Here is an 18884-nt window from a genome sequence, read left to right on the forward strand (position 1 = left end):
TAGTAATGAGTATTAAGGATACACTTGTTGAGAATTTCATGCAACAGAGGAGGTTCCAGTTAAAGCAGCAATAAAACCACAAATGGGCATTTTATGAGAAACTTTGAAACTACAGAAAAGAGAAACGAAAAGTAGTTTAATCGATAAATCAATATAGCACAAATCACAAATGAGACAGGATAATAAACAACAAAAACATAAGATGTTAAAACAAATTAGTTTACTATTGAAGAAAGTTACAATATTCAATAGTTTATTAGGGTGAGAATCTTTTTAGCACAACAGGAAAAGTACCAGAAGCTATTTAAAGTAATAGAGTTTAAGGGAAAAAATAATCAGTTTTAAAATATTCCACGTATTTCAGTAGTTTTTCTTCTTTTTCTGATGGGAGATTACAATAGCGTTATAGTTTTAAGGCAAAAGATGCCAAATACCAGATTAAGACCTTCTAACTCGTCTTGCTTAAATCAGTCCTCTTTAATCCATTCTGAAGAGTGAATAATTAACCTGCAAATGGATACGGTGGGATTCCTTTGACCCCTAGCCCAGTTATCTATTGAGAGAGAGAGAAAAAAAGATAAGCGCTATAATTAATCACTTTTCTTTCACCACCAGATAACTTTTAATTTAGAAAAGGACTGTGCCCAATTTGATACCCTACTATATTTTGTATACTGCAGCCCATTGTAGCCAGTAATTTCAACCCATGTTATTTCTCTGGAGTTAAGCAATCATAGGCCAGAGTCCATCCCCCCCGAAGCCCCTCCTCAGATACTACTAAGCCTTAATCCTGCAGTTGACAACGTAACCTTTGGTATGTGTCTGTATGGAAGTACAGGGCTTAAAAAAAGAAAAAAAAAAAAAAAACTAGGTGACGTATCTTTATAGGAGATAATTTAGTTACAGCTAACTAGAGAGTAAATAAAAGATGCTCTTATCTGCCCTTGGTTAAGATACAAAAGTATTTACACATTTTTCTTCTAATAAAAAGATTAAATTGTGTTGACAGAGGAAAGAGTAGCAAGAGGTTATAGCATAAGAAGCTTGCAGTATCAGCACTGTTACAAATTTTAAACCAAAAAGTATTTTCCTATCTCTAAAAACATTCATCTTTCCTCTCCTGCAATAGGAAGCAAAACTATGAGCAATAACTTAGCATACTATATGACTGATGTACCACCATCCTCATCCTGCTTCCCACCACCCCAACTGTTTGGCTATCTAAATGAAGGAGAGGGGAAAAAGAAAAAACAAAAAAAAGGCCTTCTAAAATGAAAGGAGGAAGAACTGTTCACCTTGAAAACCCCACCAGCCTGTGGCTGTCGTGAAAGCCAGTCTTTGTCCATCCCTTCACTGGCAGAAGTCACATACATTTCTGAATAATCCTTTCCTCCAAAACAGCAGGAAGTTGTCTTGTCCACAGGAAGTTTCACAGTCTGGATTCTTTTTCCTGGAGGAAAACATGCATGCCGTTTCTGGTTTGTCTGCTTACTATAGGAATTTAAATAAATTATTGTGAATAACCAATGTGGAGCCAGGCGCTTCAGATCAACAAGTACCAGGCAGAGGGTGCTCCCATGCTGCGTTCGGCAGACTGATGAGAACCAGGACAGGGAGAAACCACACTTCTCTAAGTCACGCTGTTGTTGACAATGTACCATTTGGCAAGTTTCAATCTCGGTTATCGCAAATGAATCCTGCCCCAAATCCCTGAGAGTCCTCTAATTAAATGCTAACATCTATAGCACAGATGTCTACAGCTGAGCTCATCATCTAGGCTGCCCATACAGACAATGGAAATAGGACATAATCTCTCCCTAAAATAGGTCACCTGAATCCTGCCCCACACCTGCTCACTTCCCTGCTTTGACTACAAAGGGCGCCTGGAGCAAGCAGGGATCATGCAGCTCTCCCACACCTCTACCACCTGAAGTCGAGGAAGATGAATTCCTAGATTTTCCTGAGATTTCAACAGACTTTCAAATCAAACTTGCATAAAATAGGGATCATGGGACACAGCTGAAGTTTACAGAACACTTAAGAGCTAATATAAATAATATCATGCATTTATTATACCATCAAATAGTTACTGGCCTAATGATACGAGTTAACAGATTGCCCCCAGCACTAACCTAAAGACTGTTAAGACACCTTACAGCGGATTTTTCCAAAATTCATCCTACAACTGGGCAGTATGTGCTTAGGTCCATTAAGGCCCATTAGGCCCATTTTATTTGCCTACAGTTAAATTTCTCTTCCTGGAAATATGCTAGGATATCATATAGTTATAAGTCTCCTTACAAAATATGTAATTCCCCTTGCCCCTCATTTATGTGTGTAAGAGGCCTGGTCCCGTTACAGTCACTAGCTGTTTGACCGTGCATCGAAAGAGGAGGATAGTAATTTTAATACAGGCACACTATAAAGAGGGAAAAAAAAAGAAAAAAATCAAGTGAAATGCTTGGCCCACTTTTTGGCCCACTCTCAACATCTATGAGAGGTTTCGGTCAACTTCAGAGTGGGGCAGCATTTCTCAGAAGGCATTTGTCAAAGCACCCTTGTCTTCCCTTTTATTGCTACAAAAGCTTTTGCTTTCCCCCCAAAACTGTGCTTTTGTCTTTTGCAACAAAGCAGCAACAGTGCAGTGAATCGGCAAAAGCACAGACCAAGCAGCTTCGTCTATACCAGAAAATTAAGCAGGGCGTAAGCACAGGTAAAGGCAGTGCCACAAATAATCTATATTATTAAGCCATTGGTGCAGTTGAGGCAAAATTTTGGCTCAGGCCAACCTAGTTCATCATGTCATGTCCTCAGGGCAGTCTGGGCTCTGTTTTGGCGTGGGAAGACAGCCCTGGCTGCGTGACAGGAGTTATGGCTGCATGACATGAGTTACGACACGCCACACGGTGCAGACTAAAGGACATTCCCTGAACTGTTCAATTTACTAGTAGGGGCCTAACCAGTACATCCAAAACATGGGATAGAGAGGGATTAGTGGAATCACCTTCGTTTCACTGAAAACCCTGACAGGAAACGTTGGATAGTATTAAACTGTCTTGCTTTTAATCACAAAATAAATAAAAGTAGAAAGCAGATCAGCAGCGTGAAAGGGCCTTTTTATATAACAGCTAGGACAGTTTGAGGACTTTAGGATATATGAAGATGTATAATAAGCGTATTTGGCATTAACCCACAATGGCCAAAATAAAAAATCAAACCCCTCAGAGTAATGGGATTTAGATTGGCAGAGATTATTTGCATGCCCGATTACTTGTTGATTCCCTGAGAAGAGCAGATCTTTCAAAATATGTGGAATACTGGGAGAAAAGGAGACCTATCTGTTGCTTAGGAGAGACAAGGACAAAGTATGAGAGCCTGAGACACAGCTCCCACCGACTGCTCTAGCAGCATTTTGTGGTTATCCAGTCAGCTAGAAATAGAAGGATTACACAGCTGGATAGGTGACATAAAATACTCCAGAGGCCACCCTAGAAACTGGCTGACACCAAGTCTGGGAAAAAACAGGTGGGAAGGGCCTTTAAAGGGAGAAAACATACACTGTAGGTGCAAACCCAGAAATACTGAATTTGCAGAGTGGTCTCAACAGAAAAGGGCCCCGGAGATATTGTTTACAAAGCTCTAAGATAAGAAATGTTTTCCTGGAGAGGCAAGAAAAGATGCACCTGGATACTCTGAAATCCACCTGAAGAAGTACTCATCTGTGCTCCATATCTATAGTAGAGATAAACTTAGCAAATCTTGTGGACCCCTTACACCCAAGGACTAAAATACATTCATATGGAGGAACTGGGAGATCATTAAGCGTCTGGAAGGTGAGACCAGACTTGGCAATATGAAAGTCAGGCATCACTTTTGAGCCCTTTGCACACCCAGTGGGGTCAGTCATCACAGCCTGCAGCGCATGCTGAATCCAATGATAGCTGTCCAGCCAGAAGTGCCCTTAAAAAAACCTGAAAAGACACATTATTCTGAACTAATTACATTATCTCAAAAACTTTGTTTAGAAAAGATGCCAAATAAATAAGTTTCCTTGACCATTTCCCTAAAAGCATAATTCAAGCTTTGCTATCAATGAAAACCTGAAAATCCCTCACATGCTTTAGATGAGCTCTTTGTCACTGAATAGATCTGCAAGGGGCTAACAGTAATTCAAGCCATGCTTGATAGCTATTTTGCATTAAAATACAGGTTTTCATGAAGTTACCTTCAAACCTGTCTGTATCATTTCCTTAAGTAGTCAGAGTTCACTCAGAATTCAGCAAATTACAGACTTTACATATTACTTGAAAATACCACAGAGAGGGCAGGTGAGCCTGAACTGTTCAAAAAAAGAAGGTGGCTCCTTTGGAAACAGACACTTGGCCTGGGAAACTTCTTGCTAACATCCACTGTGAAAGCTGGGAGTCTCACACAGGCTTGAGGGTAGACAGGACAAGTCCACAGAAGAGAAAACCACTAGGAGTTACTAAATATATTGAAACTACACCCAGCTCAGAAAGCCCCAAGCTGAAGATAGCTGGAGGCTGGGTATGCACTACGGAGATGTACTATGTCTGCTTTCCCTCTTATTACACTCTCCCTATGTATCTGCCTATGGACACTGTTCCCACTAGCTTTCCCCTAAGAAAACACTTTCCCTCCCTCCAAAAAGGGAAGAGGAAAGGCACAACAAATGAAAAAAAGGAAGAGGGTGAGGGTCAGTGGGGGAAAAGATGAAAACAGGAGAGGACAAGTAGTGGAGCTCATTGCTCCTAGAGGGTATTCACAGGGCTGGCGAAGGCCATCCAGGAGCACTCTGCCCACCAAAGAGAGAGGACGCAGGATCACAAGCCAGCAGGGCTTTGGACAGGTACAAAAAAAAAAGACAAAGGGAAAAGCACGGCCTGAACCTCAGCAAAGAGGCTCTGGAGGAGTCAGAAGAGATGCTACCAGCTGGCCTGCTCTGCTCGCCTGTGTGCGGTGTCTCCTCCATGTGGTGAGGGGCATGCAAACCACGAAACCCAGTCACTCCTACACTGCATCATGCAAACCTGTGCTGTCTGGGATCTGTCAAATCAAGATCCTGCTCTCACCACTGGGCCCCTCGCAGGCAGTGTGGTTTGGTCTCTCTGACAGGCCTTACGAGTGTTTTTCAACCAGCCTAAATCACGCCTGGCAGACCATCGAAGTCCAAATGTGAGTAGCAATGCATGACAGACTCAGACAATGGACACACCCAAAACATTACTGTGGGAATGATAAAACGCTGTGGAATTCATTAAATAATTTTTATGATTTCAGTTACAAAATTTTTTATGGTGCAAATAATTTTCAACAATATAAAAGTATTGCTGGCATCAGTGTTGCGTGGGACATGTATTCACTTTGATATACTGCCCAAAACAATACACCATGCTAAATAAACAAGAAAAAAAAGGCAGAAGTCAGCTTTGCCGTTTCACAGGGGTTTTTTTATCCATTTTTTACCCATGATCTTAAATTTGGAAGATGCAAGAGGATGTTAACTCAAACAATTCCCAAGAATAACAGTAAGCCCCTCAGCACCCTTACCTATTTCAACACGACAGAGGCTGAGAGCAAAGGAAGATATATTTACAAAGCTAAGTCTTAAGAGCAAGAAACTAGTATAGCACTTCATACTGCTAACAAAAAAGTAATGTTTTAAAAAGAACAGATATACCATCTTTGTGTTGAGGGGAGAGAAAAGCTCTCATCTTCATTTTTGTTTCTTTTGTTTTTTAAATGCAGAATTCCAGGCCATCCTTTGCAAGGACTTACCTGTCTCAGGGTCAAGACGAATCACTCTCCCACCATCGTAACAGGCTACCCAAAGTTTGCCTTCTGTATCAATGCACATCCCATCAGGAATGCTTTCCTCTTTTTCCAGTTTGTATATACTCCTACGGTTGCCTGCAGGGTAGAAAAAAAAAACCAACAAAATTGGATAAGATATTTGTTAAAATTTTCATTAGTCACAACCCACCTGAGTTATTCTCACTGTTATTTTCAAAGGCTGTGCTGAAGACCTAAGTACTTTCAGATGAAAGAAATAGTTGGATCATCTCTGCTGTCCCATTTGTTTCTTGAGACAGTTGCTTCTCAGCATGAAAGCCTATAGATAGGTTTCTATCCAGTGAAAGTATAATGCTTATTCTTGGTGCTCTTTTCTAGTGTATTATTCATGTTCCCCACTTACAAATTAAATGAATAACTGAATAAATTAACTGTATAGATATTTAGAACATTAATTACTTTTATAAAGCAGTTTGGATCACTTTGAGTATGTGTCTCTCTCATTCAAATGGAGAACTGGAAACTTTTCAGCCAGATTGCTGGAACACACCAATAACCACTCTTCCAACACAAAACTGACCTTCAGATACATAAACTAAGAGTTTATATAAACACAGAGTTAGGAAAAGCACTGACTTCAAAGGCATACTGTCAACTTAAAAACAAACATTTCTATCTGAACTTTTATCTACTGTTATTAGGAAAGATTAAATCCAACTTTCCAACATTGTTTACTTTCTGCTCTGACAGCTTCAGTGCTTCTCGCATGTAGAATGATTTTTAACGAGTTTCCTTTGTGCTCCTGTGGATTGCCAGATTGCCCACAGGAAAAGGAGAAGGGAGGAGAGAGAGAGAAAAAAAAACATTCTGTTTCCTAAAGAAAAATTCAATTGTAAACCATAAACATAGCAGAGACACATTGGTGCAAGATGCTACACCTAAAATAACTTTAAATTCACAGTTTTAAAACTAACTCAATTTCTTATTGAGAGGGTTCTTTCAAAGCAAAATGTTGCAGTCCGTGTACTTAAAAGCAAATTAGTAGTCCAAGCTGCTGGAATTTTTCTTTTGCCCAAACTTGCAGAAGCCCTTAAGGGTTTGTTCTGTTTTAAATAAATGAAGGAAGAGTACTGAATTGCTCTTTTTCCAGCTGTTGCTCAGCACTGGCTGCAGGATATTCATTTAAGACCTTGTATTTTAGAAAACAAAATAGAGTGAAAAAAGTCTAAAGAAGCCTAACAGCGGTGTCTAAAGAAGCCTAACAGCGGTTTTGTAAAAGATAGACTACAAGCTATTCTTGTCGCTTGGCCTACTCTGTCAGTCATAAGAAACATGCAGCCACAGAAATCTAACTGTACAAAAAAAACTTTGCCCTTTTTACACAGGAAGATCAGATATGCATTGTGTTCAGCTACAGTATTCCAGATTCCACTCAAACTCCAACACGCATTTTAAATACTTTATAAGATGGCCAACAGTCTCTGACTAGTGTGAACTAGGAGCCCATGCAGGCACAGATTAATTTTAATATGGTTTCTGCTGTTTTGTCCCAAGAAGGATACTGAAGAAGTGATCCTGAAGCACAGATCATAATTCATATGCTGTATAGTAACTGGAATGAAAACAAGCATCATAATACTTAGGGAAAAACCATTATCTTAAAATGCAATGATTCATACCAATTTTTCCAGTTTGGAGGTCATAATCAAAGGCATCAACAGAGTAGGACAAGCTGTCAATATAAAAGAAGGTTTTGTGATCCAGTGACCAGTCCAGCCCATTAGAAATGTCCACGTGATCGAAGTGCTTCACTACCGAGAGGTCAGCGAGAAGCGTGTACAAAGAGCCCTGGTGTCTTTCCAGCACGGCAGGTCGAATCTCCTCGGCCATCGTACCTGAGGGCAGAGCCAAGGGGCAAAAAGCAGGTTCAAAGCAATCAGGTTCTCCCCTGGATCAGGCGGGCAGCCCCTCACTACGGCCATGCCCACTGCTGCCAATGCAAGAAGGAGCTGTGGGGGGCTTCAAAAATTCAGGGGAGAATTTGAATTAAAAACAAAAAAGGAAAGGCAGATTTCAAAAATGCTGGCATTTAGCAGAGGATGACAAAAAAGAAGCCTCTGTCTTTTGTTGAAGTGTGGTAGAAACAGTGTTCAGAGTGAATTCTGTAGAACATTTGATTCAGTCACATCAAGCACTGAGAAAGGCATGGTCAAAATATAACTTCCATATATCTTAGCATTTTGTATAGTAGCGCCATCAGAAAAAGTTTCATCATCCTCTCTCAGAACTAGTCTTACAAAAGCCTTTTTGAAAACAAATCTCATCTTTGCAACTCTAGGTTGTTAGTTCGAACTGGTTCTTGGGAGGCTGGGCAACAGGAAGCCTGGGAACCTAAATACAGGGCAGACACACAGAACAGCATTTTTAAAACTAGGAGGACAAAATCACAGAATTGCCGAGGTTGGAAGGCACCTCTGGCAATTATTGGGTTGCTCAGGGCCATGTCCAGCCAGGCTTTGAGTACCGCCAAGGATGGAGGCTACATGACCTCGCTGGCCAACCTGTTCCAGTGTTCAAACTGAAGAAAAGTTTTTTTCTTATGTTTAAATGGAACCTCCTGTGTTTCACTTTGTGCTCATTGCCTGTTGTCCTGTCACTGGCATCTCTGAGAATGGTCTGGCTCCGTCTGCTTCACCCCCCTCATCAGATATTTACACACACTGATAAGATCATCCCTGAACCTTCTCAAGGCTCAGTATCACATTATTCTTAGAAACACCATCTATAAATTTTGATTTGTGATGAACAAAAAGCATGATATAAATTTCTTACTGGAAAAATATTTCTACTGGCACTTGACCAGCATTCAAAACAAACAGGCCAACAAGGAGGAGACAAGAACAGTACATTAAACTAAGCAGGCTCTGAATAACAGATTTCCTTTTAAAAACATAGTTCTAATAAGATGGTGACAAGTGATTTATATAAATTTATAATTGGAATTAAATTCAACTTGAAGACAAAAAAGTCCCCACCATTAACTAGGAATGAACACCTGCATCTACCACTGATCATCACATAATGACAGTAAAACCTAATGGGAGGAGCAGGGCAAACACTGAGCAGGATGGAGAAAGGAACCACATCCATCATACCTGCAAAATACCTTCCTGCAGGATCCACTTTCCCATCATTGAATCGGTTGTTTGGTTTATCCTTGTCAATGTGAATAATGTTGGTTACCAACTGGTCTTTCCATTTCAAAGCAGCAAACCGGGTGCCCAGGGTGATGACATAATCCCCAGATTTCCGGAGAGCCACGGAGCTCACAGGAGCATCTAGAAACAGGACGAAATGGAAAGGGGAAGAGATGTACGTACTATAACAATATGTTTCTTTTCTGCCTACCTGCTGCTTGCTTTAGACAGGCAAGCAGGCACATTGAACTCAGTAGGATCACAGGCATGAGAAACAACATACTTTTGTAGCAACAAAACTGGTATCTAAATACATATAAATCAATCCTTGCATGTCACCTTTAAGAGGTCATACTTCATGAAAACAAAAAGCGGCTATGAAGAGAATTACCAGTTTGGGACACAAAAGCTGAAGGTCCTTGACTGCTACCACAGCTTCCAGGAGCAATAATCATTACCAGCACCCAATTCTGCTGGGTGCTTTAAAAACCATAAAAGCGGGGACAGACACAGGGCATATATACTTTGTACAGTGGGATGTCGTGCAGAGCCTGCCCCTTCCGGAGAAAAATCAATGGCCACAAAAGCTCAAGAGTTATATACGTATAGTGCAGTTCTGCGATAACTCAACCCTGCACGGCCGTTCAGTGCTAACTAGTGGAGCGAGCAAGTTATCTCTGCACATGAGATGGGTCACGCTGTGTAGGGGAGCCACCTCCAAGATGAGCCTCTGCACTCTGCTGTGCAGTCCAGGCATGCCTCTGGCAGTGCTAAAACACAGAAAAAGGATGAGCAAAGCACACACTAAGGAGTAGCAGAGCTTTCCAAGAGTTCAAGCAAAGCAGAAAATTAGCAAATGTTTCACGATTACTCATTTGAGCTATTATGCAGGTAAGTCTCAATTACAGGTTATTGTAAAGGAATTAGTTAAAAAAAAAGAGCGCAAGAAAGGGAAAAAGAGAGAGAGAGAGAAAGCAATGTGAAGACAACATTTCTATACTATCTACATGCTATATATGGAACAGTAACTTCAAATACTATCCCAGGTTTTATTGCTCTATATATTTAACAGACAAGACTTAGGAATATGCATGAGACTAACCACCAACTTTTTAATTAGAAATAAAACATTTCCTGTATTTATAGCTTTGCAGCGATGTAATTAGGTAATAGTTTTATAAATATCTTTAACTGCCATATGCCAGCACGGTCACTAAAAAGGAGCTGCTCTTTTCTGGGTATTTGCTCCCACTTTGTGATGCCCCTTCATTTTGCAGCCCCAGCAGTGGTGTCATCATGCTGGAGACTGAACGCAGGTGCTGCCCAGCTGCACACATGCTTGTGTCAGCGCATGGGGAACGGGGAGCAGCGTGACAGCAAGAGCCAGTGGGATGCAGAGCCACTCCTGCCAGCCTCAATGCTGTGACGCTGGCGGAAAGGATTTATGAAGCCCCGGGCCTTGTCTGTGACATTGCAGCCTTGATTTCCAAGGAGGACACATGCAGCTTTTAACGCGTCCCTGCTGTATTGAAACAGGGATGTCAATGGACCTGTTAAGCCCCACAAGGAAGTGTGCGTGCAGAGAGGGCAGTGCAAGGCATCAGGCACCAGCACAGCATCCACAGGCTCCTCGGCACTCAGTGTTCAGGCAAGGCAGCGCAAGCAGGGCAGGGGACAGCTCTGTGATGCAGGATGTCACCTGAGACACACTGCTAATTCCAGGTTCAACTCTAATGATTCCTTCACTTAGAGACATCTGAACGCACTGCTGAGACAGCCGGTGACCTGGGCTCATCTACATTGGGTGAGTGGCTGCCACTTTTCTTTCCCACACCAGCACAGACAGGTTGGCAGAATCCCCTTGGCCATACTATGGCACCTGCCAAAAGAAGTCACATTGCTGCTCTTCCAAATACCAGTAACTATAGAGAAAGCATTTTTTTCTGTCAGTACGACGGTACCAGCAGTAGGGGCTTTGCCAGCAAAGCATGGGAATGCAACTCTCCGCTCACTCTCCCAGCAAAGCACCTGGGGCACAGCAAACGCCTGCAGACATGACCTGCAGGAGCTGTCCCAACCGGGAGGCCCCAGGTGGAGCAGCCCCTGAGCGCAGCAACCTACATCCTCCTGCCCTCCTCTCCTTGCAGGCGCCAGCCCCTCATATGCTCCTGTCCACTGCAAAACAGCCCCACACCTCCTGGATGCAGCACACCCAGGGATGAGAAGAGAACTGTGCTAGAAAGATGGATGTGGCCACCCAACTGTTGGCTGCAGAAATACAGCGCAAGGGAGCGTGTGAGCCCAGGTGCCCGGCTCAGCCTACAGCCGCTGTGGAGGGTTTCGTTAAGTGGGATCCACAGGAACCGAGTTCATTGTGATGCCGTTTTATGCCAAAAAGAAAACTGATCACAAGGCCCCGTGCTGTGACACATGTAATGGTGTTTTCCCTGTGGAAAAATCTGAAGCTGTTGCTAACCACGGGCTTTTCTTAATTATCTATAAGCTTTAGCAATGTGTAATTTCTCTCTGTTTCTACTTTGGACATCAACCCACTATTTTAATCATGTGACACTCTTTGGGTGCTCGTTTTGTCTTTAATCATGGTATTCCCAAGGCAGAGCCATTAATTATGACCATTTTATTACTAAACAGAGAAATCAGAAGCAGAAAAAAAAAAAAAAAAAGAGTAGCTACTTCAGCTACTATCCTGTCTATGTCTCCAAATAAACTACGTAAAAGAGGTTACACCTTTAAGAGTAGGTCCAAGTTGGAGGAAAGGGGGGATGGGGTGGGAGGAAGAAGCACACTCTTCCAGCTAAGGCAAGGAGAAACAAGTCTGGGAGGCCATGTTCCCAAAATTTGCATCAGGCCCTCTTTCATTTAAAAACTGATTTTGTTTCAGTGCAGAGAAGTCCAGATCAGTTTATTGTGGATAATGGGAACAGCTTATGGGCATACAAAAGCAATCAATTTTCACCAGGTTTTATGAGAAATTATTAAAATCTGATTACTTTCATAAACCATTTAAGGAAATTTCTTGAGACACAAATAACCATTTGCAGTATTACATTCAGGAGTAAATCTGCAACTCCTTCTTTATGAGGGTTAGCACACATGCCTTCCTTTCTGGAATAAACACCTAAATTATTCAAACTATAACCGATGACTCTGTTACCTTAAAAAATATCATCTTAAACAGCTAGGGAAAATCCTCACCCAAAATTATATTGAAGAAAAAGTTTATAGGCAAGTCCTCACTGAAATCAGTAACAAAACTCCCACAGATATCAACAATAGAGAATGAGTGTCTCGGTGAACCTTAACCCCCGGGACAAAGAAGGAGCAAAAGATAGCGAGCTATGAACAACATACAGGACACAGAAGCAGATCAAATGTAACCAAATAGCATTAAGTCCTAAGAAAAGTCCTCAGGACTAAGTCTGGTCAGTCCCCGTGCTTAGTCTCTGTGCACAGCACAAGTTCCAAGGTCTCCCTTGGCCTAGTAAGGGCAGGTTTGAGGGAATTGTCTCCTCCCACTAAAAGATGTTCATTACACAGCTTTTACGGGATGTAACTGCATCAAGTGTGTGAGTCCTGCCCATATTTTACAGGAACACGGTATCAACTCAGGATGCACAAGCCATAGTTTTAACAGAATATTTTTCAGCACTTTCTTACCCACAGAGACAGCTTGCACTTGGTTGGTGAGGGAATTCCACCTGCAAACCTTTTTACCAGTGATGTCCACATACAGGAGCGAGTTTTCCTTTTCATCCCAGACAGGGGATTCCCCAATCTTGTAGCTCTCATTAGCGACACACTCAATCTTGATGGATGACATGCCTGAGGGGAAAATAATCTCAGTTTTACATAAATCTGTAAAGAGCAAGTGTGCATAAAATTAAGCCCAAAATTTTAATGTAAAAAATAAATATTTGCATTTGTATCCAGTTTAAACACATACTTTCAATGCAGGAGTTTTTGCAGTAAAAAGCATAAATCAACAGGTAGGTTTATTTCTGATTATACTGATAGCTTCACAGTCTTTCAGCTTCTTAACGTTTTTTACACGCATCCAAAATCGCATCAAAAAAAGACAATAAACACATTAAATCTATTTAACTGCGTGACGACACCATCTTCTTCCCTCTGCACTTGACGAATTATTTAAAAAACACCTGTCAAAACCGGGGGGGGGCCGAGAAGAGGCAGCCGGGCGAGGGGGCCACGACCGGGGTTACTGCTGCCACCCCAAAGGCGCTGCTAGCGGCAGAGGGGGACGGGACACGACTGCCCCGGCGGCGTTTCGACCTGATCGGTGCGCAGCCCTACAAACCTTTACCCCTACCGGTAACTTAAAGAAAAAAAAAAGAGGGAAGGAAAAAAAGAAAATAAAGAAAATAAATTAAAAACGAAAGGGGAAGGGAGTGCGGTCCCGAAGCGACCGGAGCGCCGCGGCCCCGGGGCGGGGGCGGCTCCGCGGCGCTGTCGCCGGCCGCTATGGCGGGGAAAGGCCCGGCCGCCGCCGGGACGCGACGGGACGGGACGGGACTTTCGCCCCGTCGCGGTGCTTCCGGCGCCGCTCCCCGGGCGGCGGCACTGCTGCGGTCCGCGGGCCAGCGTATGCGGGGAACCGTATTAAAAGAAAAATAATAATTTTTTTTTTTAAGAGAATAAAACTAACAGCAGCCCCGCGGGCCGCCGCGGTGCCTACCTGCTGCCCACAGCCCAGCCGCCGCTCGGCCCGCCTGCCGCCGCCGCTCCTCTTATAGCGCGGCCAGGGGGAGGCGGCCGCGCCGCGCAGCGCCGGGGCTCCTAGGGCGGCCGCCGACGGTTTCGGCCCCCTGCCGCCCGCCGGGGCCCTGGGGAGAGGTCGCGGCCCCCGGGACCCACGGGACAGGCTGCTGCACAGGGCCCGGAGGCGACTGGGGGGCCGCGTCGGGCCGCGGTGTTAATTGCCCCTTCGCCTTCGCGGGCGCCTGCAGAGGCTGTTGAGTTACTGCTGCAGGACAAGTGCAGACAAGGAGCAGGCAAGGGTGCCCGAGCCTGGCAGCGCGATCCTACTCCAAAAGGAGAGTAAAAAGAGAGAAGGGGAACTTACACTTCAGGCGCTGGACAAGACCTTAAATCCTCCTGTGACTTTTGGAGAGGCACCAAAGGTACCTGTGTCCCCTGTACCAAGGCAATGATGAGAACAGCCAGGAATATGCTTAGGGCAGATCTGCTACCAGCTTTTGGCTGCATGCCCCTCGGGAATCCAAGATTTCCTGTCGTGGTGGCCAAGCTTCTGTGCCCTCCGAGGAGGCTCGTTTTTTAAAAAGCAGTTTCTGTGGTCCTGCCGCTGGCTGTTGTAGGTGCGCGCTGAGCCTTTGTGCTCACTTCCAGCACTGCAACTCAAGGCCTGCTTTTCTCAGCTCATGTTATTTTTCCCTGGGTTTCGAGAAGTCTTGGGACTTGCTGTACCTTCCTTCGCTGTCCTATTAAGCCTCAAAAACTTCCTGCATTGGGCAAATAGCTAGAATGAAATTTCTCCTTGCATTTCTCCATTGCGCATACCTCCTTTCCTGCTACGTAACAATCACTGATGCACACAGGCCTGAAGTCCCCCCCCCCAAAAAAAACAAAAAAACAAACAAACAAACAAAAAAAACACCCTACACTTCATAAAGCTGGCAAATGCCAGCTCTCATCTTCAGCATCCCGAAAAGAATTACTTCTTGACTCGGAGTCAGTAGATGTGCATGATATAAACATGACTTCAGTCTCAATGCTCTGTCTCACGTGTCTTTTGGCACCTTTGGGTGCTCTAGATACATGCCAACTTACTCTCTGCAGTTTCCTGCAAGCCAGTGTTTCATGAACAGTGCTCCAAAATCTGCCTCTCCCACTAGCAAGACTCTTCATTCCAGCTGGCACTTTTAATAGTCCTTTCATTCAAGTGGCACAGCAAACAGCATGGCACAACATTGCATACTGGTGATTGAACAGCATCCGCTAGTGTCTTCTACTGGACAGTCCAGTCACAGCTTTTGTTTTAGATACGTGTTTTATCTGTTCTTTACAGATCATACATTTTCTTATTTGTAATTATCTTTTTATTGGATTACCTCTATCCATACACCAGGCACTCACACTCCAGGGCTCATTTGGTTGTCTTTTTTTTTTTTTTTTAATGACATCTTTGGAAAGTTTATAGGCTACATGTCCTTATCCACACCTGTTTCATGCAGGTGTTCATTATCCTATTGTCATCTTGCCTCAGACATCACATTTACATACTTCATCACCTAATCCTGTCGAACTGCCCTAGTAGTTAGGTCTTTATTTTATAAGTTTGCATAGCATTACTTTAGCCCACGCTTAGCTTTACATTTTTTCTGTCGCCACTGCGGTATTGTACAACACACGGCAAGGATTTCATTGCAGACCTGAGGCAAGCAAATTATTACTGACTGCCAACAAAGAAAACAAAACATCCAACCAGAAAAGTGTCACAGTTGTACTAGCTTTTTCATGTACTTTACAAGAAGGGTTGAAGATCCTGAGGTTTAAAATATATATATATATATATGAAGAATTCAATGAGAATTCATAAGTACAGTGAGAATTCAATTGTCATTTCATATAAAGCTTTGCCATGCTTTCTGCTCTCCCAGTCCTTGCACGCTATGAGGCAGTTTGGGATATGTGGCTGAGAGCAGCTCGCAGAAGTCACCAGCAGGAGATACTCACACCCTCGATCCACCAGGCGAGTCTCGCTGCTCCTTGCTGACTTAGGCATTTGCCAGCATGGTTTGGAAGCATCAAAACAAGCTGTTTGTTGGCACACGCCTTGGGAGAAAATTAACAGCTTCTCCGAGCTCCGCGTTGCAATGCAAACCCTGTCTCCTTCCAAAGCGACAAATATTTTGAACTTGGGTCTCTAGTTACATGGCACAATACTCCTTTTCGTCATTTCTGTAATGGCTAATGCAGGTTTGCTGAAAGGTAAAACAGCGCAGACTTCGTGGGGGAGGGGGAGCCTCCAAAAAAGAGCCTCAGCTGAGGTTTTCCGTCTCTAGAAGTTTACCAGGGAGGCAAGAGGGCAGGGAAAGCGGAAACAGGCTGCCAAAGGCAGTGCTGCCTTGGGGCTTCCCAGGCAGGAGCTTCTCACTGTTGCATTGCAACTGTGACATTTACTGTGCGGCCTCCAAGCGACAGGGAGCATGCAGCACCCTTGCCTCTTCTGAAGGAAATAGCTGATGGCTACAGAGGTGCTACATTGGCCCAGATTTTATTCCACCCTGTAGCGCATATTGCACACACTCTTATCCTGTTTTACAGGGAGCAGGGAAAGGGAGGGTAATTTTTCGCTTGCCAAGGGCTCACCACGTCTTACAGACCCCTCCAGTTGCATATTATCGCAGCTGATAACAGCACAAGAAATACATCTACGACGTAACAGGCTGCGCAAGATGAAGACACAGTCCTTATCCAGGCCTGCAGGTTCCCTGTGCCTGCCACAAGTCATTGCCTTTCTTGCCACTCAGGAGATGCTCAGCAGTTCTGGACACACAGCCCTGTGTCACAAAGCTAGAAGAAAAATTTTCCCAATACACGGCGGCCATAAGGACCACTGGTAGGGAGGAGTGATGGACAATTTCAGGGCTTGCAAAGAAAGTGGGTTTTTTATGCTAGTTCCTGGAGAGTTGCAGTTCTTCCTGCTCTTCTTGTATGAGCCTGATCCTTTCATTCCTTATTCTTTAGAACTCACTTCTTTTATTTGAGATCTATCACCTTTCTTATTTTACTTTCATCTCCTCCTTCCTCCCCTGCTGGCAGGTCTTCATCTTTGACTTGATCCAAAATGCAGGGGGGGGGGGGGGGGCTGTAGGCCTTGTATATGCCCACTACAAAGCACAAAAGCCATGTATCAGATGTCCATTTTCTTATAGCCGCCTCAGAGCCCCGTCCAAAGGGAGTCCATGTCAGTCCTCTTCTACAGCTGGGCAAAGCCGAGAGAGCGGACACAACTGCACCAAAGGCACTGCAGTCCAAAGAGCCAGCACCTTCCAAATCTCCATCTAATCCTGCCCTGCTGTTATACTCATTAGTGCAACTGTAGTGCACCCTTAGAAATTTACCACCAGCAGTTAATATTGTATTTTAGAAGAAAAATTAACCAGCAACATGGTGGTGGAAACTGTTACTGTGATCAGTTGGCTGGAAAGCAAAAGTTAGCACTGCCAAGCACTTGCTTTCAGCCAAGTATAGTTCTTGGAATGAACCTGTGTGTTTGGGTCAAGCTTTTATTTGTTAGTAAGCAGCAACTAGGTCCAGGAGAGATCAAACTGCTGAGAAATCTTAACTGTTTACTAACTAGTCTGGATGATCACAGTCACAGGTTTAAATGCTCATGCAGTCAGAACACTTGCCAAAGCGTACCATTCACCTGCTTTGCGAAAGTCTCTGCAGGACAAGGTGGCATGAGGGGGTTAAACAGCAGATTGCACCTGTTGATTTATATATGACATCAAGTATAACACACATGGCCGTCACAGGTGTCAATGCAGAACAGATTAGGAACCTCAAATAGGGAATTTCTAAACGTGATTGCAGCAAATTACCATGAAATGATATTGAACATTCAACCTTAAGAGTCCAATTTCTTTCACAGAACTAGCAAAGGTACCCTCACTGGTTATTAAAATTTGTTATGCAAACCTTTTTGAGGATCATTTCTTACATACTGGCCATGGTCTTAAGAAAATGTACCTCACCTAAGAATATGGTGCTGTAAGAAATCAAATACAATGTTATGTCACCCATCCCAGCAAAGCCTGGTTCTCAGACTTTCACAAATATCCCTTGCATCACCACACGTGCACCTCCAACTTAGAACACATTTGAGAGCTAGTTCCTGCCATCCTAAGCAGTCTCAGTACGCCTGAGTGTCCAGCCTGTGCCTTTCCTGTCACGTGCTCTCTACGTTTGTAGCAGCAGGGGAACAGGGCACTTCAGAAAGGGCAAACATTCTTCAGTGGAGCATAGCCAAGGATTTTTTCATTAATGTCTTACTTTTCTGCTCTTTGTACCCCATGTGACCTGGATTTCCATTTTGCCTCCCTCAGCAAGAAAGAGTATCGATATGTTTAATGGCAGTTGCAAAATTACTGCCACAATGTTCTAAGCTTAAAGGGAGCCAAAGACTTCAGGGAGAGGCAGCATCTTATATTCAAGTAACTGATCCACCAACAATGTTTTTAGCATTTCCAGCACACGAGTCCTTCTTCAGGCCCAAATTTGAAGCAGATTTCAAATTAACTGCAATTTGGGACAACTGCTCTGAGCTTAGCTCAGATAGGTTCAATCAGACAATTTGAGAGAAGTCTGTTTTCTGTATTACCTGTTTATAACAATCGTAAACCACTACTTTACCTACGCTTTAAGCCAGGAGAAGCTGTTGTAGAAGGCAACAGGAATAATCAGAACTGGCAACAGAAAGGCCATACCTATACCATATACCTATAGAGGAGACAAAAAAAAAAAAACAACGGCTGAGCCATCACTTCAGGAGGAGGGGAACCATCTGTCTGGCTCCATTCAGCCATCAAATGGAAGCCTAAAATACCAGTGACCCCAGGGCAGGACTTCCCAAACTACTCAGAATCACCTTTACCTGATAAGAGAGAGGGACAACAAAAAATGGACTAGATTTAGTTACTTCAAGGAGGGAGGGGGATGTTTTTAGGAGCAGGCTTTTTTTCCCCTTCGGACATCTCATTCCCACGCTAGGGCCTATACCTGTAACTCTATAACCAGAGCCATTTTCCCCAAATAGTACGTTACACGTTCTGTTTTTACGGGTACTATCCCAATGGATTCTTTGTTGTT

At 43.6% G+C, this 18884-nt stretch overlaps 1 protein-coding gene across 3 annotated transcripts; it reads right to left on the bottom strand.

The window, feature by feature from the left end:
- Positions 1-110: 110 nt before the first annotated feature.
- Positions 111-15807, bottom strand: LOC112988459 (regucalcin). 3 transcript variants are annotated; one of them, XM_064501582.1, is made up of 7 exons: positions 15744-15807; positions 12690-12854; positions 8970-9152; positions 7494-7709; positions 5800-5931; positions 1296-1450; positions 111-553 (listed from the first exon to the last, which is right to left on the bottom strand). In XM_064501582.1, the coding sequence occupies exons 1-7, from the start codon at positions 15790-15792 to the stop codon at positions 503-505; spliced, it is 951 nt and encodes a 316-aa protein (XP_064357652.1). In that variant the 5' UTR covers positions 15793-15807; the 3' UTR covers positions 111-502. The 3 variants fall into 3 exon arrangements, with proteins under 3 accessions (XP_064357652.1, XP_025964786.1, XP_025964785.1); XM_026109001.2 differs by lacking the exon at positions 15744-15807 and adding an exon at positions 13726-13861; XM_026109000.2 differs by lacking the exon at positions 15744-15807 and adding an exon at positions 12976-13135.
- Between the last annotated feature and the right edge of the window lie 3077 nt (positions 15808-18884).

The sequence above is a fragment of the Dromaius novaehollandiae genome, chromosome 1 (assembly GCF_036370855.1).
Source record: "Dromaius novaehollandiae isolate bDroNov1 chromosome 1, bDroNov1.hap1, whole genome shotgun sequence".
Classification (NCBI taxonomy): Eukaryota; Metazoa; Chordata; class Aves; order Casuariiformes; family Dromaiidae; genus Dromaius; species Dromaius novaehollandiae.